The 25,185-nt window shown below is 27.9% G+C and overlaps 1 protein-coding gene across 3 annotated transcripts in view; it reads left to right on the forward strand.

The window, feature by feature from the left end:
* The window catches only part of LOC107447610 (dipeptidyl peptidase 3), a 31,354-nt gene continuing 6,169 nt past the window's right edge, over positions 1–25,185 (forward strand). Inside the window, exons 1-16 of one of the 3 annotated variants that reach the window (XM_016062560.4) lie at positions 1–326; positions 1,722–1,896; positions 2,980–3,126; positions 4,297–4,416; positions 6,696–6,785; positions 6,865–7,002; positions 9,350–9,424; positions 10,747–10,840; positions 11,980–12,101; positions 12,194–12,324; positions 16,898–16,956; positions 17,084–17,278; positions 18,709–18,812; positions 20,360–20,515; positions 21,514–21,638; positions 22,794–22,914. In XM_016062560.4, the coding sequence (XP_015918046.3) occupies positions 1,741–1,896; positions 2,980–3,126; positions 4,297–4,416; positions 6,696–6,785; positions 6,865–7,002; positions 9,350–9,424; positions 10,747–10,840; positions 11,980–12,101; positions 12,194–12,324; positions 16,898–16,956; positions 17,084–17,278; positions 18,709–18,812; positions 20,360–20,515; positions 21,514–21,638; positions 22,794–22,914 (1,833 nt within the window). In that variant the 5' untranslated portion in view covers positions 1–326; positions 1,722–1,740. Of the gene's footprint in view, positions 446–1,721; positions 1,897–2,979; positions 3,127–4,296; positions 4,417–6,695; positions 6,786–6,864; positions 7,003–9,349; positions 9,425–10,746; positions 10,841–11,979; positions 12,102–12,193; positions 12,325–16,897; positions 16,957–17,083; positions 17,279–18,708; positions 18,813–20,359; positions 20,516–21,513; positions 21,639–22,793; positions 22,915–25,185 lie in introns of all 3 variants that reach the window. The other 2 variants (XM_016062557.5, XM_016062559.4) reach the window with 2 other exon arrangements.

Genomic DNA, 25,185 nt, shown 5'->3' on the forward strand with positions numbered 1-25,185 from the left:
AAGGCTCCTATAATATGATTCAGGGGCTTTAGGCTGATGCAGCTTCATTTTTGTAATTTTTCATGTCTAGTAGGAGTGTTACAGCTCAACAATTTACTTAACTTTGCGTTCGTAAAAAATAAACTTTTCGCGCGACGCTTTTCAGTTTTGATTGAGAATTCACATAGAAAATCGTTTGTAGTTCGTAAATATAAAATAAGTATGCAAACTGATTGAGATAATTTTGAATTCGAAGAACTCGTTGAAAGCATTTTGCGTTCAGTCGGTTGAAATTTATTCCATGCGGTGAGCACCTATTAACACTGATACCGGCACTGAAAGCGAAAGTACGGATGTTTGTTGTCAATAAATGTAAATCCTTTGTTAATTATGCTGTTTTCTTAAAAATATTATTAAATATACAGTGTAATAACTTCATTGAGAGTTATTCACAAATATTTTTCATGTGCGTTTGTTCTTTTATTTAGTTATTCTAATATATTTGGGTTTTTGTATTCAACCAAATATTGTAAAATGACTTGTTCTGGTTTCAGTTTCTTCTTAATTTATTAAAAATGCAATGCTTTATTTCTGAAATAACATTCCCGTGAATTATATTCTATGTAGTAATTATTTTATATGCAGTAATTAGTTAATGAATGGATGGTTACGTTTATATGCACAGAATTTTATTTGACATTTATGTACATTTGCTATGCAAATAAGTTCTATTTCGATTTAGAATAAAATTTTTCTTCTAGTGATAGAAAAATCGTCGTAAAAAATGCTTTTAATGAAAATATCCATTCATTAAAAAAAAATTGTTTTAAAACCATAAAGCCTCTTCAGAAAAGTCTAACAAGACAGATTTTTGCGTCGAAATATGTGCCGAATTTTTTGATAGCAACTGCATTGTGATTGACAAGAGACTTTATTATTTTTTTAAATAATAAAGTCTTTTCAGTAAAGTTCATTGAATTAATATATGTATATATATATTTTTTTTGCTAGTAAAAGTATACCTGTAAGTTGTAGGCAGTGGTACTTTAGTATGGCAGTTAGCTCACTCTAAACCTGTTTTGAAAATATTCTGGAGTTTACAAAATGCCCTTTTGAATGATTTAAGCAGTTATTATGTATAAATGTTTCAGCTGTTAATAGATTAAAGATTTGTTTATGGTAAATTTTAAGGTTCTATGTATGATATGCCACATTTTCTTTGGTTGCTGCTTATTTCTTTATTTTTTGCAATTATTTTAGTGACTAAGTTATTCTTTGTTTTGAAATATACTCAACATTTGAAAACTTGGGAATATTTACGTATCGGTATCTGTTTTCGCGAGCTTCAATCGTCAAAGCGTCAGAGGATTTTAATTTTGTTAGTTTTTTTGCAGGCCACTGCCCTCAAGTCGCCAAAATTTGGTGTAGCTACCGATATGGAGATCTTTCCTAACATATGCCAATTGTAAGCATTGGTTACAAATTGTAGTGGCAATTAAATTAATCCTTTAATTAGAGATAATTAAAAGACTTCAAATTAACTAAATTTTTTGTGTCTAACTACTTTACATGTTGTGGGAAACAATATCTTCAAGACATGAAAGTATGGTTTATATATTTTTTTTACAATATTATTGATTTTGACTATTTAAGGCAAATTATTTACTAAAATATAGAACTTGAATTTTTTATTTGCATGCCTGAGCCTGATAATATTAGTGATATTTTGTTATCTTTTTCAGTTGTTTTACATTTTAGCTGATGAGAACTCTATTTTCATGTAAACAGATTAGAAGATATATTCGTTTCTTCCCTTATTTGAGTAATTCTCTTCCTAATAAAAGGATAGTTGTGAGTTCTTTCCACTCATCTGTATATTACCACTGCAATTTAACACTGCTCAAGCCTAAAAAAATAGTGAGTTTTTTTAGATCTATTTTTATACTTCAATTAAGATTTTTATTAATGATGTAATTGTGTATAGCAATACTTTACCTTCAAATTGAATTTGACTGAGATAACCCTTTTCTGTTTGGGGTAAAATAAAATTTAAATAATCTATAAATTGTTAATTATTACCACCAGACTTTTTGTGAATATGGAATTTTAATTAAAAAAACTTCTGACAAGCACTTTGTTGACTCTTGTAACCAATTTCTTTCCTTTTGTCGACCTGATTTTGCGAGAATTTGTTCAAAAATTACCAATTTTATTAAAAGTTCTTTTAAACATTATTTTGTTTATTATATGTATTAGCGTAAATTTCTTTAACAAGAGATTTTTAATGCTTTTTAAACTATTAATATAGTGATTTTATTTCATGTCCGTGTTGCTTGAGCTTTCATGACATAATGGCGAAAAAACTGATTTTTTTAAAAAAATGTGTTATAAAATCAACTTTTAATTAAAAAAAATTAGCTAACAACTCTGATGTTACCTTTTAAAGAAATCTACATCATCAGCTTTTTTTGAAATAGTGCTGAATGAAAAATTTTTTTTTTTTAAACATTTTCCCTGAGATGCTTATTGAAATTTCGAAATGATTTTTTGGGAGCATAAGCTAAAATTGCCCCTAGCTTTTTCTGTATAAATTTCAGGATCCTAGCACTAACTGTTCTGGAGTTTTAAGAGAGAGACACGGACAAACTTTTGATTTTATTGTTATAGATTTAAAAGTTGCTTGTATATTAGAGTTTGGGGTCACATCATCCCTTCACCCCCCAAAAATATTCATTTTAAACTACATCTTTGTTCGCATCACATCACCCCCTCCTTCCACAAAAATGATATTTTAAAACATGTCGTTTGTTTCACGTCATCCCCCTCTAATTTTTTTATATTTTATAACTAATTTTCGTTTGTATCACATCACCCCCCCCCCCTCCGAAAAAAAAAATATTTTATAACACATTTTTGTGTCACATCATTCCCTCCCCTCATAAAAATTATATTTTATAACACATCTTTGTTTATGTATTAATTTAAAAATTTTGTTTGCAGATGTCTGATTTCATTCATCCTAATAACACACCTGTTGTGCTGTTAAGCTGTGAAGAAGCTTTCAAAGAACTGGCAGACAATGAAAAGCTATATGCTCATTATTTGTCAAGGGCATCATGGTTTGGAGGGCTTATTGTATTATTTCAGGTTTGTTTTAATTTAATGTTTAACATAGAATGACTAATTTGTCTTCACAAAGCTGATTCTTAAAACTTGGAAGCATCTTAAACAGGTTGATAACAGTTTAAATTGGTTATTAAAATCAGCAATTCCAGATATTAGTCAATAGATTTTTTAAAAAATATGATTTAGGAGAGATTTTTAAAAGAACAATAATTAAAAAGAACATTTGACTTGTTTGCCTAGAGATTTTAAGTAATATCAACAAAAGTGTAACATTTGTTAAAAACTAAGTAGCTAAAAACTAAGTGAAACTAATTTGTTAAAAACTAAGTAAACTAAAAGTTATTAAAATTGTTGAAAATTTAACTATTTTTTATTAATATTTATCATATTTATTCCAGTAAATTATTTAAGGTTCAAGGTAATAGATATAAATGAAATAATACAGAATAACTTAAAAATGTATAAATTATTTTAATAGTATTTTTTAAAAAATTTTGCATTTTATTAAGTAAATAATTTAGAATTTTTAGAAGGTTACAATTTAACAAAAAAGTTGAAGTAAATTTTTTTAGTAACTTTTCCTCTTTCGCAAATTTTTGTTACATTTTTAAGCTTAAATTTTTCTAGCAATAGAAATTGTGGAGAAATATGTGTTTTTTTTATTTATTTTTTTACTTTCGTAAAAAACCACTGTAAAAAACAATTTGTAAGAAAAGTAAAAAAAAAAAAAAAACCATATATTTTTCCACAATTTTTATTGCTAGAAAAATATAAGCTTAAAAATTATGTATTAAACAATATTTCTTAAAAAAATGTAATAAATAAGGAAAATAAACCTATTCAGTAGTTCAATACTGAATAATTGGACAATTTTAGTATTTTCTTAAAATGATCTAATAAAAGATGTACATTTTAAGAAATATTTTCAAACATTTAATAATTTATTTTTTACTTTTTAATTTGACAAACGCAGTTTTTAGCACCAATTGTTGTCCTGAGTAGGTAAATATTATAATAATTTTTTTTACCTTGAGTTTAGTGCAGCATAGCTACTCCTAATTTTTTGCTATCTGTTAAACTTAAAAATTAGAAAAAAATCTGACATTTTGAAATAAAATAAAAACATTTTTTCATCCTGATTATTATTATTACAAGCAATTGTTTTAATTTGATAATTAATTTTCTTACTAGACTTCTTTGGAAAGCCCTCTTGTGTTTACTTTATTGTTCAAGTTATTTCGAGAGCAACCTCTTGAGGACATAAAACAACTTGCTTTAACCAAATGTGGTTTTACTGAAGATGAATATATGGTAAGAAATTTCCTTAATTTTATTTACTAGTACTAGTAACATTACATACTTGTCATAATAAGATTATTAAGTTTTTTTTTTTATTGTATAACTGTTTTATTAAAAGTATTGTGTTAATATTTTTTTAATATAAAAAAATTATGAAAATAATAATAAAACAATTCTTAAGAAATGTAGAATGTAGTTTTTTTTATATAGAATTGACTAAATGTTTATAAAAATCTTATATGTATAAGAGTTGTATTACAAAGTTTATTTCAGTGGTTCAAAAATAGGAGCCCATTTTCAAGACTTTCCAGATGTGAATGAGAAAAAACTGATTTGAAATATAAAATTGCCAATGAAAAATGGAAAATAAAGGTGTAATCAAAACTAGAAAAACCTCAGTAGCCAAGGAAAATAAAACTTGGAAAGGCAGAACAAAAGAAAACAAGGAAAAACATTGTGCATGAGAGGGTGAAATCCAGCTAAAATGCATATCTATTTGAACTTTTTCGTTGGTAGCTGCACGTTTTGCATTTTAAATCACTTTTGTTTCTTCTCATTCACGCCTCTCAAGTTTTAAAAATGGGCGCCTATTTTTGAATGCTTGAAACATGTCGACTGTTATTTTCAATCTGTATATTTTTGAAGTGAATGAAGTTTTTTGAACAAGTAATTGGGCCGTCTTCTTATTAGAGACTTAAACCTCCTTTTTTTACTTAAATGTATTGAAATTTTTTGTCAATGTGATAATTTCATAAGAGTTTAAAATATGACTTTTGATTAAAAAAAAAAAACATATACTGAATTATTAAATTATAAAGAAATAGTTGAAGTTAATAATTTCCCTTCATATCTAGCTAAGCGTTGTTGCTGGAATCAATATAGTAAATTGTTCAGAAAATAGTTGCATAAAAAGTCAAACTTCCAATTGTAACTTTCATCAAAAATAAAAGAAAACATAAGCATTTTGAAAATTAGGATGACAACTATGTTATATGATGAATGTTTTAAATGTTAGCATTTCAATGAAAATTTGGAGCGTGAAAGATTTTGTTGTAGGGAGACTTTATTTGTTAGTTAACAAGTTAGTGAAGTATTATTTTAAATCATCGAATTAGAATTATAAACTAATACCTATCAAGTATAATATATTATATAGTTTCTTATGTTTTAAAAAGGTCTCTTGATTTTTTATGGGTAATTTAGAGACAATTTTTGTTTTAATTTTTTGTTGAGTAATTACTGAATCAATTGCTAACCACAGTTTTTTCTTAATCATTTTTTTTTTAAAATTATGTCCATCATTTTCTCTCTCGAGCATGAGAAGTCTTGCAGTCCAATATAGCAAAAAAATATCTCCAGGGGCGGAGAGCGTCTTGAAACTAGAAGAATTACGGGCCTCCTGGAGGGCAGAGCAGTTCCATAGATGCCCGCCATTCATATGGGCCCTATTTGCACATAGTGTACAGTTAGGAGAGTCAGAAAGACCAACACGGTGCAAGTGCGCCTGTAAGTAATCGTGTCCCATCAACAATCGGAAAGATGAAACACCGATAGCTCTAGGGAGATTTTTTGGTAGACAGGATGCCAGAAGGCTCTCCCAAGGTTTTTATAATAATTGGAGATGCCTTCATTGTAGGAAAAGACTGCAAGATAAAGACGAAGGCTGTAACAGATTTGGCGTTATCCAGGGTGCACCACGAGGAGGCCTGTTACTCTACACCCCAAGTGTTTCTTAATCATAAAGTATTAATTTTTACATATAATATCTTTAATTTTGAAATATATACTTTAAATATGAACCAGCTTTTGGTAAAAAGGACTGGAAATTTGGAAGTCCGGGTCTAGCAGAATCACAGAATTTTCATTGTCTATCAGAATCACTGTTATTGATTTTCAGGATTGATCTGATAATTAATTTAAGTATCATGTAAAAAGTTTCAGATTGCTCTTCTATTTAGACATTCTGAATGAATGACCTCCTAAAAAATTTGATCCTATAATTACTTTTTCAGTTTGTGAAACAGAAAGCATGCTATAGTGTGACCAAAGAGTAAAGTGAATGATTCATTTTCACAATTTAAGAAAATACAGAAGAGAACTTTAAAAGTTTTTTCTGAAACGTTTACATCCAAATATAATATATCAGGTGGTTACTTTGTAACATGTAGAATGGGTATGCAATTTGCATTATATTTTCTGGAGTTATTAGATCAGTCCTGGAAATCAATAGACACTTCTTTTATTAATCATTTGTTCATTAATCACATTTATTTTTTTCAAATTTTTTATAGGCTCTTCTTGTTTATACTTCAGCTTTGTTTTCCAACATGGGAAATTACAAAGGCTGTGGTGACACTAAGTTCATCCCAGATTTACCCAAGGTATTATTCTTAATTTTTCATGCTATTAAGTTACTTAATTATGTAGTTTTTAGTGACTAATAAAATTTTAAATTAACAGGAAAAGTTTGAAAAACTTGTATTGTTAAGTAAGTTTGGTAGCAATCACCAAGAAGAAGCAACGAGACTGATGAAACTATGCTTGGAATCCATGTATTCATTAAAAGACAATGAAAGGAGATTGGGTTTCCCATATGAAGTAAGTAAATATTTTGATTGCAGATCTTAACTATGAAATTATCTTCTGTGCTGGTATTAAGATTTATCTTAGATCTGCATAAAAATTTACACTGTTCAGAAATTTTATCTTATCATTTGGCATACATACAAAATTTCATTTTTTCGCTCTTTTTTTTTTTTTTTGAAAAACACACATGAAATTAGTCAATATTACACATTTATTTAAAAAATTTAAATAGTGATAGAAAAGAAATACATTTGTCAGTTGAATTTGCTGTCTTGGAGATGAAAAAAATTATATCCTATCCGAAAACTTTGTTTATATAGAAAAAGAACTGTTATAAACATTGAAATTGGTAGGGAAACATTTCATTATTAAAGAATTTAGTTATTTTATCTTGATTTGAAAAGAGAAATATGAAATACTGTTGCCTTTTTGTTATAAATGCATGTAATTTTTTTTTTCATAATAGTTTTTTTTAAAAATTATATGTATATTTTTTTAAAAATTTTCATTTCTCTCTAAAATCTTGGCAATCAAAATAATAAGTAAATAATTGATTATAGATTGGATCTTAATAAAATTACAGATTTAAAAAATATTAAAAAAAAAAAAACTCTTAATTCTTGAAACTCCATGGAACCCTAGGGTTTCTTGGAACATCATTTGGGAAACATTGGTCTTAAAAGTATTTTGACTATCAAAAATAAATGTTTTTTGAGAATAGTATGAATTTTTTTTCTATATAGTCATTACATAAGTATATTAAAAAGTAATTTACATGTTTAAAGTTCTTAATTTTTGTTTTAAAAAAATTAAATAGTTGGAGCCCTACTCTAGTATTGAAGATTGTAAAAAAAATATCGAGTTTTATTTTATTCACTAAATTAGATTGGAAAAAAAATTCTTTTCTTTATGGTGTTTGCCTTTTCTTCAAGGCACGCTTGATAGCAGAATTTGCGAAGTCTTGGGTTTTTATGAGCAATAATATTTTGTTACAAGTCATTATATTTTTCATAAATTGTATGTGTATTGTAACAATTTTCTCTTTCTGTTTGTTGCTGGCATAAAGATGTAATTAATGTTAACATTTTAACTAGAAAGTTTTTCTTTAGTAACTTTAATAAAGTAAGTAAAACATGCTACTTAAATTTAGAAAATAGTTGCATCATATTTAAAACCGTGAATTTTATTACATCTCATTTGATGATGCTTGAAGCTACTTATTTTGATTTAATATAATTTTTAACTTAAAGCCTATATTTTAATTTATCTACTTTTTAAATTAACTTTCCACATCATAATATTTATTCGTGCAAAAACCTTTTATTTCGAAAAATTAATCTGTAGTGAATTTTTTTTTTTTTAACCTTAAGTTACAGGTTTTTAATTTCAACAAGCATTAACTATGTATTATTTCGGCATTACAGGATTTTTAAAAGCTGCCACCAGCTCTTAAATAGTAAATCTGATCCTAAAGCAATTGCAGCAAATGTTGTAAACAATCTTATTTGTCTTAATTAATTTTCTGCCAAATCTTCAGTGGCAGAGAAAAAATTTCCAATATTTTCATTCTTCCAAATTTTATTTATTTTTTTTCCCCCATTTATTTGTTTGTTTTATTTATTTGTTTTTTGTGTTTTTTTTTATTAATTTGCTTGTTTCATTTATTGCTTACCTTGAAACCTCATACTAAAATCTTATATTTCGGTAATCTTAGCTGAAATCTTTTTTTTTTAATTTTAAGTTTCAGGATTTTAATTTCAAACAGCTTTAACTTTGTTGCGATTTGGTAATTCAGGTTGATATTTAAAAATTGGCACAAGCTCTTATATTATTTATCTGATCCTAAAGCAATTACAGACAATGTTGTAAACAATCTTATATGTCATAATTAATTTTCTGTCTAATCTTAAATAGCTGAGAAAAATTTAATCTATTCATTCTTTAGAAATTTTTATTCATTTTTTGTTTATTTGTTTGTTTATTGTTTGCTGTGAGAGTTTTTTTTTAAAGCTTGTATTAGTCAGTTGAAAAATTTATTAGTTTAAAATTTGCATGAGAATTTTTTACCTAGACTTTTATTGAGCACTGTATTAGGCATGGTTTTGTGTATTACATTTCACAATTTCTGTTGCACTTACCCATTTTTTAACTTCAGTGCATTTATTAAATTTAAAAATAACTTACTTTAAAAAAAATTTAGAAATTCTAAAATTAGAAGCAATTTTTAAATAATCTGTGTGCACAAATACTTCAATTCCATAGTGTTTGTACCTTATATATAGTGATAGATTGTTAGGCCATTGTAGTCTGTTTAAATTAGATTGTGTTTAGCTTTAAATTTATTTGTTGTATCTTTTAGGCGACCACCACATACATGTCTAAAAATTTTCTCAAAGAGGATGAAAAAATTGTAAAAGATTTTTTCAAAAAGCAGGTAATACACTTTTTTTTCAATAATAAATGAGAACTAAATTAAACTATGTAATTTAATTTATAAAAAATTAACTAAAAATATTTATAACTGTTTGATTAAAAAATTAGCAGAATGTTGATATACTGAACTATACATCAACGTTCTACTACTTTTTTAAAGGTTTGAAAGAGTGATAGTTTGTAGTAGTAAATCGACATTTAGATTGCAGTAGCAAATAGGCATTGAGCACTTGCATGAATATTATTAAAAATTAAGAATAAATTATTAAAGCAGTTAAATAAGAGAACAAAATATTTCTTTCATTGAACCAAAAAAAAACTTTTTTTTTCTTCATATTAAAATTTTTTCTATCTAAAAATAACAGATTGTGGGGGGTGAGTAGTTATCGAACATGTCAACCTTTATTTATGAAAAGGTACCTCACCATAGAATTGAGTTTATATGTTTTATATACTGGTGAATTGGGATTATAGTTTTGTAGTGGTAGATACACTACACGGATATATTATTTTAATCCTTTTGGATTTTCATATTGTACCATAATTACTGACACTTGATTTTTCTATTAACATTGTTCTTGATGCCTTCCACATTTTAATTCACAACAAGGATAATTGTTTTTACTATTAGATGCTTGAAGGAATTCTCTTAAAACGTAAAAATTCTTAATAATTAGTAGTTTTAAAATGAAAAATTGTTAAAGAATTAAAAATATCTTAACAGCATTTTTGAGATCGATTGAAATTTTTTTTTTGACTGGTAATTGGTTATTTTGGCGAAATGCAGCTGTTTTAAGGCAAGTCTTAATTTATTAACTGTTTTTCTGTCACTATTTTCAACCATTTTTTGGTATTGTTCAAAGCAGAGAGAGTTTTTGTGAATATTCTTTTATGAACTAGTTTTTAATCAAAACTAATTGCTAAGGCTTTTTAATGTTACTGGATTGTGTTTATTCACTCATTTTAGTTTTGTATTGGACTCAGTTTGATTCTATATTCATTGAACTTTCACTTGAACAAATGTATTTTATTTAATTTTTACTTAGTTTTAGTTATAAAAAGTTTTTTTTTTACCAATACTTAGTTAAAAATTATTGAATGAATATTGTTGTAAAATTGTTTAATGATGCAAAATATTTATTTTACAATAGGATTTTAATTGATGCATTTGTTTTGAAATTAAAACAATTACTTATTAATTTAAATATGACATAATCATGGTTAGATTATCCGCACAATTTCAAAAATTTATTTTGAAAAAAAAAATTTTACATTAAAACTTAACAAATTTCAACTGATTTATACAATTTTTTTTCACATTAGGGCATGGACGCCTACAACTCTAGATTGTTTAAAATTGTTGATGAATCTGGCACTATAACTTATGAAATACGCCTTGCATCTGTGCTGAGTACAGGTAAAATGTTTTTAATTTTTACGGTAAATTCTCGGAAGCATTTGACTCACGTATGATTTGGCTTAAACAATAATTTACAAATAGTGTTACAATGGAAATAAGAGGAAAACATGTGGAGTGTTTTCAAACAAATTCAAAAGAGGTATCACTTGTAACAACAATCTCATCTTCCAACAACAATCTCATCTTCCAAGCCTTTGAGAATTTAAGGCCTCGAAAATTATGTTGTCTAATGTGCTCAGTTTATGTAAAAATTCTGATCAGACATGTAAATGTTTTATCATAAATAGCATAAAGTGCCATTTGAGTGACTTAAAAATAGGATAGTAATAAAACTTTTAATAATAGCACTTGAAATAATTCTCTACATTTACATACACCATCTGTATTAGCATGATACATATCTATAGCAAGAATTCTATAGATTAAAATGCTCGTGAGGGCACATGAAAAGTTTCACATTTTTTGAACTATGGTCAATGTAGAAATTTCTGATTAATTAAAAAGTTTTTTTGTACAGTTTTGGTGACAATTAAGATTTCTAGAGCAGTGTCTCAGAGAATTCAGTTTTCGTCTCCCAAGGAGGTGCCCCAGGTGCAAATTGCAGTGGCGGTTGGTTGATATGAATTTCTGCTTAGGTCTCACATTGATTATAGTGCTGGCGTAAAATATCCTCAGTGGTAGACAGATTATGGGGTTAGAATCCCCTTGCTGTCTTGATAACAATGTGAGTCTTTTGTGTTTTTTTCTCTCCATGTAATGCAAATGCAGCTTAGTTCCATCAAAAAGTTCTGCACAAAGTCTAATTTATTCTAATGCTTGATTCAGGAGTTCCCTTGTATTCTGGGTTGGGTTCAAAATTACAAGGCTATTGAGTTGAACATTGATAGTTGTAAACTCAGAATTGGACCAGGCCGTTTTAATATAAAATAAAATATTTTCTAGGAGGATCTAGTCTTTCACATTAAATTAGAAAAGAGTCCACAGTATTAAACTTTGTACACCTTTCTTAATCATTAATTTTCGATTTTGTTAAAACAATTGCTTTTCATTTTATGCGCTAATTTAATTGTTTATGTATGTACTATAATGAATGATGATGTAATGAATTTTATAAGTAATCTAAAATTATTTTCCAGAGGATGATGAAGAGAAAAATGTAGTAAAGTCAGTTGCTCTCAATGGTCACAAATTTCTAATTACCCGTGGAGATTACAGTAAACTTTTGAGTTTGGTGAATAAGAACTTAGAGTGTGCTAAGGTATTAATTTTGTACACTATTACTATGTATAAAATTATATTTATTAGATTATTTGTAAGATTTTTTAATTTTGTTTATATTTCTTCCCATAGAAATTTGCCAGTAATGAACTGGAGGTTAAGATGATTGAAAAATATATATATAGTTTCCAGACTGGCTCTTTGAATGCCCATAAAGATGGCTCAAGGTTTTGGATAAAAAATAAAGGCCCTATTGTAGAAAGGTATTAAAATCTTTTTTAGATACTTTTGGAAATTTCAATATTGATTTCAGAGATTATTATTGATTTCTGTTATGGGAAAATTCAGAGAATTAAAAATATTTGATTTGTGGGAAAAACTCTAATGTGGGGAATATCTTTTTTTAGTTTATTATGCAAATTGAGAAATTTGAGGAAAAAAGTGAAAGTTGTTTTTTAAAATTACAAAAAAAGAATAAAACCAACTATTAAAGGTGATTTTTGACAAATATGGAATTTAAATAACGGCAGCCCAGATAGTGACAGCTTTGGGATTTGTAGTATACAGGGAAGAGATTTTTAACGCTTTTTAACTCTTTTCACTTTGACCTCTCGAATTTAAGTCTTTTTTATTGAAAACTACGATTTTCTAAAAACTTCATTTTTAAAATAAATATTCTGCTTTTTCAGAAAATTCAGCTGTTGAAATAAAATACAGTGGAAAGTCGTGTATCCGGAATCGGCGGGACTTTCTGAAGTCCGTTTATTTGATTTTACCGTATAATTTACCTCCAAGGTAAACAAAGCTTAAAATGATCTGAATCTAAGAAGCAGAAAATAAATAAACATTATTTTTCGGGCAATAATGTTTTAGTATTAGAATGATATCTAATCAATCATAAACAAAATATTAGGAAAAAAAATAATTATTGCTATTCTAAAAATAAATATAGAAAACGAAAAAAATTCACAGTTATGAAAACATTAATTGCTCTCTCCGCCATTTTGAACTAGAACGATTCAAGCAAGAAGGAAAAATTCCTGTCATTCAATAAGGTGGGTAGGTGGAGAAGAAAAATTCATTTCCTCCTTACTTGTCATTCAAGTTGAGGGCGGGGTAGTGACAAATTCTTATTTTCTCTCCCATCATTGGCTATCAATCAAGCATAAAGGCGTGGCATGCTGATTGGGTTCTCTTTATTCTTTCTTGTGTGACTAAAGGGAATTCCCCATCCACTTTAACATTTGTTGTGTTTACCCTTTTTCACAGTACTTCTTCTTCCCCTGACACTCAAATAAAAAGGTTCCAGGAAGTGCCTCTTTTACTAGCCAGCTGCATAGGAAAGAAGGGGGAGGGAGGGGACTCAGTTGTGCTCTTTTGAAAACAAATCCCCCCCTTTCCTGCATTCCAGAGGAGGAACGTCATGGTCTTAGTAGATCTTCTGTTTCTTTTCTGTTGATTTATGGGTTCAATGCATAGATCTCTAGAAGCTGAGAAGGGGAAAAACCTGTCTAAAGACTTCTTTTTTTTTAAAGGAGAGGGGAAGATGAAGAAATGTTTGTTTATTTTGATTGTTTAAAAGTGTCCAGGAAATCGACCCTTCCGGAAAAGGGACGTCCGGATATGGGACGTTACACTGTAATTATATTTATTACTGATTTTAAAAATAAACAGAAAATTCGTACTAAATAGCTGCCAACTATTCCGCATTTTTATTTATTTTAACTATTTTCTCTGCTTTTACATTCAGAAAATAACTTTTCCGCATTTTTACCCAAGCCCCCAGACGGCTCGTATTTCCGTAATTCAGATGTCGCTGCTTCAAACAAGCCTTTCAGAAGTCCCTAGCCTGGAATCTGCTAATATTTCAATTCTATTCACACAATTTGATTATCGTGCATTGCGATTTGTATTTAGGAGCTTTAAAAATCCAACATCACGACTTATATTTACGCGTTTTTAAGAACCGATATGTAGCAATTCGTATTCACACTAGTTTAAAATCCAATGTCGTGATTTGTTCGTGCGATTAGAATATCAAATATCAATTTTCATATTTATGCATGATTAAAAAATTCACATTCACAGGATCTAAAAATTATGCATCATGATTCGTATTTACAGATCTATAAATTACGCATTGTGATTTGTATTTACCTGATCTAAAAATTATGAATCTTGATTTGTATTTTCGCGATTTAAAAATTCCATATCGCAGTTTGTATTTTATATACGAATATCGTGATTCATATTCATGAGATTTTAAAATCCAAGATCACTATTTGTATTCACGTAATACCGTGTTTCTTTTGAGAAGTAAATTTTTCCTTGAATTAGTTACTATAAAGGTGACTGTTTCTCTATCGACGACTATTAATATATATAGGCATTACAACATCAGTGAAACTGGAAAAGAATGTATTCAAAACTTACATTCTGTTCATGCAAAGAAGAATGTCACACAGAAGAATGTGAACGAAAGAAAAAAGTAGGATTTGTCAAATGATGTTTGAGGATGGGCTAACGACTAAATTAATCACCAATCTGTTTATGTCAGTTTTGCTATTACTACAAGAATATATAAAAATTTTACACACTGGAGCAACCCTCATTCACAAGCTGCATTACGAGCAATTTGACCTTGTTATGGGATTTTTTGCTTGTTTTGCGAAACATGAAGCATTTACAGCAATTGAAAATTGAGCAAAAATTAAAAGAAAAATGTAACAAACAGAAGCAAAGTGATTTTTTTTGTAAAAGGAGTTATTTAACTCAACACCAATATCCAAAATTTAAAAAATGTTGCTGTTATTTATGCTATAAAATGCAAAATTCTTATCAGATGAAAAAATTAAAAGAAAAATGTAACAAACAGAAGCAAAGTGATTTTTTTGTAAAAGGAGTTATTTAACTCAACACCAATATCCAAAATTCAAAAAATGTTGCTGTTATTTATGCTATAAAATGCAAAATTCTTATCAGATGAAAAAAAATTATTTAAATAGTTGCTGATTATCATGTACTTTTTCAAACTAAAATATAAATTTTTTGTATGTTAAGGAGTTACTATATGTTTCGACTTCACACTCTTTGATGTTTCACAGGGATATAATATGGATTAGATTATAATTATAATATGATAGACAGCTAGATTAGATTATAATATGAATATAGTGATTCCAATTGTGAAAGTTTATTTTCTTTTCTAAATAATTAAAGAAGTCATGTTACTGGTATATTTGCTATAACAGGGCTGATTGTGCTCCGGAAAAAATTCGGATTTCCGGACTTTTCGCTTACAGTGATCCAGAAGTTTCCGGAGATCAAAGGCCTAGACCAGTGTTTCCCAAACTTATGACTTTTGTGTACCCTTTCTAAATTTTTCGTAACGCTGAGTACCCCTAATAAAAAAATGAATGAATTTTTTACTATGAAAAATCGCACAAAAAGTAAAAATCACAACTGACTGTTGACACCACTAATTATTAACTGTTAACTCTGCAAAAAATATCCAATAGAAAAATACGTAATCATAAATTTTCATGGCTAGCTTTGTTTTTAAATAAAAGTTTTTGTAATTATCGTTTGTTGCAAGATATTTCGCATAAGAACGCGTACCCCTGCTAAACTGTTCCCGTACCCCTGGGGGTACGCGTGCCACACTTTGGGAAACACTGGCCTAGACGTTTCAAAAAATCATTGATCACAGAAGTTTCTGGAAATCAAATTTCCAAAGGTGGAACTTAAAAACACAATTTATTTTATTTGTTTGTAAGGAAGAGCCAGAGATACACTTTATAAGCTTATATTCATGATCAATATTCATTTTTTATGAGTAAATAGTTGTTATAATCATAAACTCAAGAAAGAAAGACGTATTTCTAAGTTTTATTAATTATCCAGGTCATCATAGGTATGTGTAAAATTTTAAAAATATTTTAAGTAAACTAAGAAATATTGAGAAAAAGGAAATAACCTTGCTTAAATTTTTTTCTAATTTTTCAATTTAAACTTTTTTTTTTAACTCAAGAAATTTTCCGGAATTTTGACTTGGGCTCACAATCACCCCTGTGTAACACAGTATTTATTAAAAGAAAGGAAATGTTAATGTACGCTCTCAGTAGTTTTAATTTGCTAAACCAGGCAGTTTCTCAAGTAATAATTGTCTTTATGTGAACTGAAGAAAAATATAATTTCTTGCTTTGTTATTCAATTGGTAATTTTACTTTTTACTAAATGTTAAGTATCGATGTAATCATTCATCTATAAATAAATTAGTACACAATTTTAAGTCAACACATAGTTATTTATGTTCTTAAATTGGCTGGAATTCATTATTAAATGATTGCACGTGCTTAAAATTTGCTCGCGTGGAAATTCCAGCTTTTTTGCCTTTTGGCCAATCTTATCCCTGTTTTTAATCAACTTATGATGTAGTGATTTTACTTACCGGATACAGGACAAACTATGTGCGTTGAAACGGCAAAAAAATAAACGGATCACCCTCGATAGCTTTTGATTTAATGATCAAATTTTCAGGTTCTAGGATTTAATGGTTTGATGGATTGACTTCAAATATGCTAATTTGAGCTCACGCTGCCTCGGAATTGTTTTTGGTTGGACTAACAAGGCTAGATAGAATTTGATACCAGTTTGTTACAAATTAAGGTTGCTGAAATTGTATTCAAAATTATATTAAAATACTTCAGTTTTTCTAATTTTTTGTGGTTTTAAAATAGTGTTTGAACTCGTGTTCAAATTTGTCTTGATTTGTGTCTTAAATGTTCAATTAAATAGTTAATTAATAAATTAATTGTTAATTATGTACTTTTATAGTTATATTGGATTCATTGAAAGTTATAGAGATCCATCTGGTATTAGAGGAGAATTTGAAGGTACATATTAAATTTATTTACACAATAATTGTAAAATTAGCACACACATTTTCATTTTTGTTAATTATTTTAAAAATTAAACGTATATTTTTTGTTAAACTCAAAATGAAAATTTCTTGTATACTAGGTTTTGTTGCTATGGTTGATAAGCCTCTGAGTAAGAAATTTTCCACCCTTGTTGCTGCAGCTGAAGAATTCATTCATCTTTTGCCTTGGCCAAGTACTTTTGAGAAAGACACATTTTTGAAACCTGATTTTACATCTTTAGAAGTTTTAACTTATTCTGGCAGTAACATCCCTTATGGAATATGCATTCCCAACTGTAAGTTTAAGAATTAAATTTTAATTGTATTTTATTTTATTTCTATCAATTATTTTGCTACCCTTTAAAAATTGTGGATTCTTGAGACTCAGAACTTATATACTTCTGGGTCACATTCATAATTCTATTTATTGATGGACAAAACAAGGAATTTCAAAGCAACAAAAGTTATACTTGAATAATCAAGGCATTTAATTAGGGTTAATCAAAAACCTTTCCTACAAATAAAGTAATAATAGTGAACTAATTATCTCAAAGAATGTGATGGTGTGTTTTTAGTAGGTTTGGAAATTGATCAGTCCCACAATAGTAAGACCTATTAATATTTAAGTATATTGTCCAGAAGATATAAAAACCTTCTTTCCAAGGTCAATCTCTTTCTTCTCTATGTAATGCTTTCGTTTTTGGTCCTCCGGCACTTATTTTAATAAAATTTTATTATTTCTTCATGTTCCTGAATCTTTTTCAATTAGCACCGACCACACTACGAATTTACAACGTTGATGCTTTTAAAGTGTAACAAATATATATATATATATATATATATATATATATATATATATATATATATATATATATATATATATATATATATATATATATATATATATATATTATATATATATACACCATTTTTCAAGTTTCTTTATCATATATATGCCAAGATAGACAGAAGCCCACTTCAAATTGATTATTATTGATTCATCTAGCCGAACTCTTTGAATTTCATCAAACCATTTGTGTGATGGTTAAAAGCATTTTACAAAAATAAATTGGAAACAAAATCCTGGGTTATTTTTGTGAACTAAAACTAAAGATCTCTTTACATATGGCAAATTGTAACTCTCTTTCATATTTTAGTATTGTATTGCATATTGTCTTTATATGTCATTGTATTTAAAAGTGTTTTTTTTTTTTTATACAGTCAGTATTTGTTAAAATGGTCACTAAAGCCACCTTTTTGTTAGAAAAATTGGCTGCTACTTCTGTAGAAACATTTTTATTTTCAATGTAGTATAATGGTGAAGATCCAATCTGGTTTAGAACATTTAGATTTCTGTAATCTTGCATGCAATGTTGTAGTGCTAAGATATTTTTTTCCAATTGTAAGTTACTAAACATTTTTAACATATTATTCTACTGCTCCATAGCTTTTATGCAGTTTGCATTTTTATTATAAATGCAGTATAATGTTGAAAATTCTATCAGGTTTGGAAGTCTAAGGTTTCTGATATGTTACCTAACCCATTCTGGATTTTAGATATCATACTTAGTGCAAAAATACTTAAAATGCATTGGTGTTGTGCAAAAATATTTTTTCCTGGAACACAGTTTTCCGGAAATGGGTGAGATGTAGATGTAGCTTCTGCTGATGTAGAGGATTCTATTTTTTTCAACGCATCTAAAAAATTTTATAAATTCTTTTGCAGATGAAGAAATACGCCAGACAGAAGGCTTCAAGAATGTTTCCTTAAATAATACAATTAATGTAAAGACAACTGAAAAGCCGAATTTTCTGAGCCCAAATGATCAAGTAATTACTTCTCTTGCTTCTTTATTATTATTATTTTTAAAGTTTTTGCCATGAAAAATATTTTCAGAGTTTATCATTGTCCTAATATTTCTACAACTTTTTAAACTCTCTATCATTAATCAGATGCCACAATAACACAGAAAGTATTTGAATTTAAAAATTATTTTAAGCATAACATAATTGATGAAGAAAATCAAAAATCAAGGAAGTTTGCCTGCATATGTGAACTGGGTGTATGAATTTTAGAACAGAATGACAGAAGAAATGGGTGATTATGAGAGTGGAGTCAGGGATGAAAGACTTTTGCGAAAAAGCGGAAATCCGCTTTTTTCTCCCAATTTTTAAAATTTCCGACCATGCTCCAAAATGGAAAATTTTTGGGGAGTCCAATTAGAGAAACCCAAGCCGCTCGAACGATAGTCGGACTTGGAATGAATTTTTTCCCCCTGTTTGGCTGATTTTTTAGAATTTTAAATATTAAGAACTGCGGTGGAATCTTGTAAAATCGCGATTCTTAGGCAGACGATTTTAGTATCAATCATCGATTTTCGTATTTAACTGATTTAAAAGTTACGTGTTGCGATTTTTTACTCGATTTAAAAATCGTACTAGCAATTCCCATTCACTCATTTTAAAAATCCAATATCGCGATTTGTGTTTAAGCGTTTTTTAAACCCAATATCGTGATTTGTGTTTAAGCGTTTTTTAAACCCAATATCGCGATTTGTATTCCTCGAGTTAAAAATCCAACGTCGCGATTCATATTCACGCATTTTTAAATCCAATATTGCGATTCGTTATCATGTAGTTGTAATATCAGATATTGTTTTTCGTATTTGTATGCTATTTAAAAATTACTCATTGCAATTCGTAATGAGGTGATCTAAAAATTATGCATCGTGATTCTTATTTACGCGATTTAAAAAGTCAACATCGCAATTTCTATTTTCGTGTTTTTAAAATCCAACAAGGCGATTCATATTCAGGCGATTTTAAAATCCAACCACACGATACATATTCACGCTATTTTAAAATCCAATATCGCGCTTCATATTCACGCGATTCTTGAAAGAAGTAGAAGTAAATTTTCTCTTGAATTAGTTACTGTAAAGATGTGATATTTTTTCATTAGTAAGTAATCCCCCCTTCCTCCCTGTGACCTGCGTTGTAAAAGTTCAGTTTTTTTTTATTTTTGTCCACTTTCATGCCTGGAGTGGAGTTGGAACATGCAATTAAAAAATTTTGCCAGATTCTGTACATTAATTCCAATTCTGTACAGTAAATATGCTCAATAGCAAATTTCTGCTCTGTGTAAAAAATTATAATTGGCATCACATTTTAATGGATTTATCTGGATTATTATTAATTTGTTATCTTGTTTAATCGAGTTGTGTTCAATCATTAAATCCAATTCTTACAGTTAATATTGATTTCTTTCAGATATTTAGTGTTTAAAATAAGTTTATGTTAATTTAATCAATATAATTCAAAATTATGTATAATACAAAGTTTCATATTTCAACAATTGCCTTTACTTCTTTTTTTAGGATCTATTGTTGCGGCTAAAGAATTCTGCATTTACAGTTATTGTAGCTCTTCATGAACTCTTAGGACACGGAAGTGGGAAAGTATTTCATCGAAACAAAGATGGCAGCTTTAATTTTGATGTCGATCAAGTCATTAATTTTGAAACTAATCAAAAGGTAGCACAATTGATAATTTTGTAGTAAAATTTTTTGTTCTGTAGCTAATTCACTTGCTTACTAAAGTTATTACAAGATAGCTTATTTAAGGAGCTGTTTATTTGACAAGGTGAAAAGATAATTCTTTCTGAAATCAATATTGCAAATGTTAGTTATACCTGCAATGTTAGTGAAGTTAGTTGTTTAACTTCAACTATACAAATTAATTGCAACCAAACGTTTTTATAGAAATACTGGGTAATAAATTACTCAGTTTAATGGAAATATTTGGATTACAGAGTTAATAGCATTTTCTATTCTTCTGTTAACCCTGTAATATCTGTTAATAGTTTTTTGATAATAGTGCTATTGATAGAATTTATTGATGATCGAATTTATAACACAGTGAAAAATGCTAAGTAAGTAAAATTGAAAAGTTATAGAATTTATAAAAACATTTTGTAAGCACAAAATAATATTGAAACAACCCATTTTGACGTCTGGAAATCTCTTCTAAGCTGAGAGAGATTGAGATTTCCTCATATTTGGTGACATGGGGAGATATGAACATTGCTTACGTGGGATATCAAAATTTCTTTATTTTTAAAGAGCAAAATAAAAAATGTTACAAAAAAATTTCACATGTAAAAATTTTACATGTGGAATAAAAGTTGAATTTAGGGGAAAAAAAATTTCATTTCAGAGTTTTAGAGGTCAAGATCACAAAAGATTCCTAAAGAATATTCTACTCGAAATTTTATAAGATTATTTAAATCTTTAACTTTGTTTAATGCACAGTTGTATCTTTTTAGTTGAATCTAGTCCTAAAACTGTATAACTATAGTTGAAGTCAAAGTTGAAGCAAAAACCAATGGGGTGTTGCTATTTTCTTATGTATGCATGGGAGGGAGGTGTAGTCCAAAATTAACAAAAATATGCTCACGTAATATTTGAATGGTCCCCATATTTGAACCAAAAACTATTCAATATTTATAATTTTAAATATTAATCTTTCATAGATTACAAAATGGTATGAAGATGGAGAAAACTTTGAATCTGTGTTTGGAGGCTTCCACTCTAGCTATGAGGAATGTAGAGCTGATAGTGTTGCATTGTATCTCTGCATGGTTCCTGAAATTTTAAAGTATATATTTTATTTCTAAATGTAAAATTAGAAATAGTTTTAAAATATTTTTATAACTATTAGTAGTTTTATAAGAAAGTTAAAATCATTTTTGTTAACTGCTTTTAAAATTTTATACCAAATTCTGCATGAAAGAAAAATTAATACAGTGAACCTCCACGAAAGACCACCTCTATGTAACAGCCTCCTCTATTTATGACTGCTTTTGGGGGGAACAAAATTTTTTCTATATACTTTGTGTTGAAGAAAACCTTCAGGAGGGACCATCAAAATTGAAAAACTTTAACATACTTTTAGAACATATTTTATTGTAATGTGTTTCAATCTTTTCGCTAAGAATAAAATATTTTTACCAAAAGTTATAGAGCAAATGAGGCTGATGAAATGAAAAATATCCATGTTTAATTATTATAGGGCCTTGGGCAAATTTAATGTTGGTGTTAACAGCTTTGGGCGGTTTCTCCCTGTAAATGAGTAAGTCCAGTGGGATTCCACGAAAATATGAAATAAAAAAGTATTTTATTAAAATAACACTTGAACTTTCTATTTATGTAAAGAAGGAAAATAAATCAAAAATGATTTTCCTCCTTATTTTGGAAACTTTAAATTTTCTATTTTAAATCATTTTTTTTATTCACGTGAAGTGAGTCTTGAGAATGTGCACCTGTTTTTAAACGCTCAAAATACAGTTACTTACGATTACTTTCATAAATTTTTAAAGCAAATGGTGTTCTTTTATTATCAAGAATATCTTTCTGCTACAGTTTTTTGAATTATTAATTTAAAGTATTCTTGAATTTGCACCAGTTTAGTTTGCCTCTTCTCTGAAAACAAAGAAAGCTGAAGTAATATTTTTTTCTTAGTGGGTCTTCCTAATGTATCAGTTATTTACAATTAAAATTTCTTTTTAAAATCTTGTTCCATTAATTTTTTTAAGTCGTATAGTGCAGTAATGCATTTGAAATTTTCTAATTGCTTGACAACAAATTCTCAGACTATGAGGTAGTGTCATTACTATGTGTTCTAAAATTTTTTTTTAAATGACTGGAGACTAGTTTCAAATAATTCCACTTTAATTACCTTCAGGTTAAAGTTGTACTAGCTTTAATTAAAATAAAATATTATTAATGCTTTAACATTTTATTTCTATTTTAGAATTTTCAATTATGAAGGTCCTGAAGCAGATGATATTACTTACACAATTTGGTTGATGATGGCATGGATGGGTTTAGAAGGTCTTCAAACATATGATCCTCCATCTAAAACATGGCTACAGGTGAAAATAATATTAATTTTGATTTATAAATATTGTTTATGTTTAAATTTATTATAATATATATGTTATAGTTATAATAAAATTTTGAAATTCATAATAAATACTATACATTATTGAATGTAAGCAGAGAATTTTTGGAAAATTTTCGAAGGTTAAAGTGGGAGGTTATCTTACAATCTCATTCTTTAACTTTTGAAAAATCTATGCTGACACTTAGAAAGAAAAAAACTCTGCTAAATTTTGCAAAATGTAAAATGAAAGTTAACAATCAAATGTCTAAAATTATTATCAAAACTTAAGTGTCTTAAAAATAACAATTGAAAGAGGACAATAGGAAAGAAATACAGTAGAGAACCATTTATCGGGTATCCAGATAACCGGGAAACCAGAAAACCGGGAAAAATTTTGGCATGCTGATTTCGTTTTCTGTTTAATTTACGAGGGGGTGGGGAAAATGTATTGCATGCATATCAGTGAACAGAAGATGAAAGAGAAAAATATATTTATCTATTTGACATCGATTAATAAAAATAAAATCTTTTTCTTCTGAATAAATTCAAGTGCGGTATCATTTGCAAGTTTTTATTGATGTGGAATCACATCTGCTGTATTTAAATATCGTGTTTTTATCAACAAAAAAATAAAAATAAAAGGAGAATTGTTTTTTAATTTAAACATAGGATTATTTTATGAAGCAGATTGCAGTTTTGTTTTTCTGATTCCACTACATTTAATTTTTTTTTCTTTTCTCGATAAATTTCGCACTCAATAAATTAATTCTTTTTATTCATAAATTTTATCATTAGGTTTTTTTTAAAAATTCCGTTGATCTTGCCTTGTTCCGGGTTTCAATATTTATGCTAGTGCTTTTTTTAACTATCGTTTTGGTTCGATAATTTCCAAGTGCTTTTATTTAGATTAATAAGTTTTCCTTTTATTTTATCGTTTCCCCCATGTAATTAGGTATGAAATATATTGCGTTATTTGACCATTGGTTTTGTTTATATTAGTTAATTTAGGAATTATAATTATTTTTAGAAAATAAATACGAGAATTTTATATTTTTTAATCTTGTTTTTCTTGTCTAAACTTGCAAATTTTTTTATTCTTTTAAACATTATTTTTCTACCATTTTTTTTTCTTTTTAGAGTTAGGAGTACCTTTCTTTTTTCTCTTACTTTATGCATTACACTTTTTCCTTGTAATCCGGGTTCGATAAAACATCGATTAACGACACTTTTTGGTCGATCCAGAAAACCGGGAAATTCAGACATCCGGGATAGCGATGGTCCCGAGAATCCCGGATAATTGGTTCTCTACTGTATTATTTTTTTTATAACTCATTTTATTTTCATAGAAGAGCAAAAGATAAGAAAAGCAAATAAACTGAAAGAGTTGAAAGTGCTAATATCAGAATGCAGATAGCTTCTGTTGTTAGCACCTGATTTACTGTGGCTTTTTGCAAAGTTCAACAACTGATGATGTCAATCCTGTTTGGTAAATTAAAAGACTTGAGAAGAAGAGAGGGGTGAACAAAAGTAAAAAAGGAAGAATTAGTGAGACTTTCCTTAAATTATTCTTTCTAAACAAAAGTAAGCAAATTAAGTCGAAAAAAGAAGTTGAAAATTATTCAGATAAAAAAATAGCATGTCTCTTTTCTGTATGGCTTTTGAATTTTGGGTAAACTTTCAAAGAAAAACAAATGTACCCTCAGTTAATGCACAGATAGTTTTAATTTCAGAAATATTCAGCGAAATATGTGTTTGTATTCTGAGTGCTGTTTTAGACTCCGACTATCTTTAAAATGTATATATTTCATTTTAAACAAAATATTTCATTCAAGTCTTATTTTTTAATAAAATTTTTTTTATATCGTGATGTAATGATTCAGAAAAAAAGAATGGCTGTCAAAGAAGTTATTTAAATCATTTAATTCTGATTTATGGGTTTTTATACTACTCACAGAGTTTTTATCAAAATGTGGGCGGGGAGTTTAACATGTTTTTTGTCAGCTGAGTGCAAGTGGTTATAACTATATCTTTCATTGAAAAATGATAATCTATAATGATAAAGTCAAATTTAAATTTTCTTATTTAAGCAACTATTTTAATTTTTAAATTTTGCAATAAGGCTGTTTTAATAAACAATATATTGTCATAAGAAAACATATTTTCTGTAAAAATAGTTGGATGATAATATGCATCTAGCTACCATTTAGTCAGCTTTATTGACATAATCTGTAAGAAAGATTTTCACCACGTTATCTGAATT

Source organism: Parasteatoda tepidariorum, chromosome 9 (genome assembly GCF_982258835.1).
Source record: "Parasteatoda tepidariorum strain Cologne lab strain chromosome 9, Ptep-v5.0, whole genome shotgun sequence".
NCBI classification, from domain to species: Eukaryota; Metazoa; Arthropoda; class Arachnida; order Araneae; family Theridiidae; genus Parasteatoda; species Parasteatoda tepidariorum.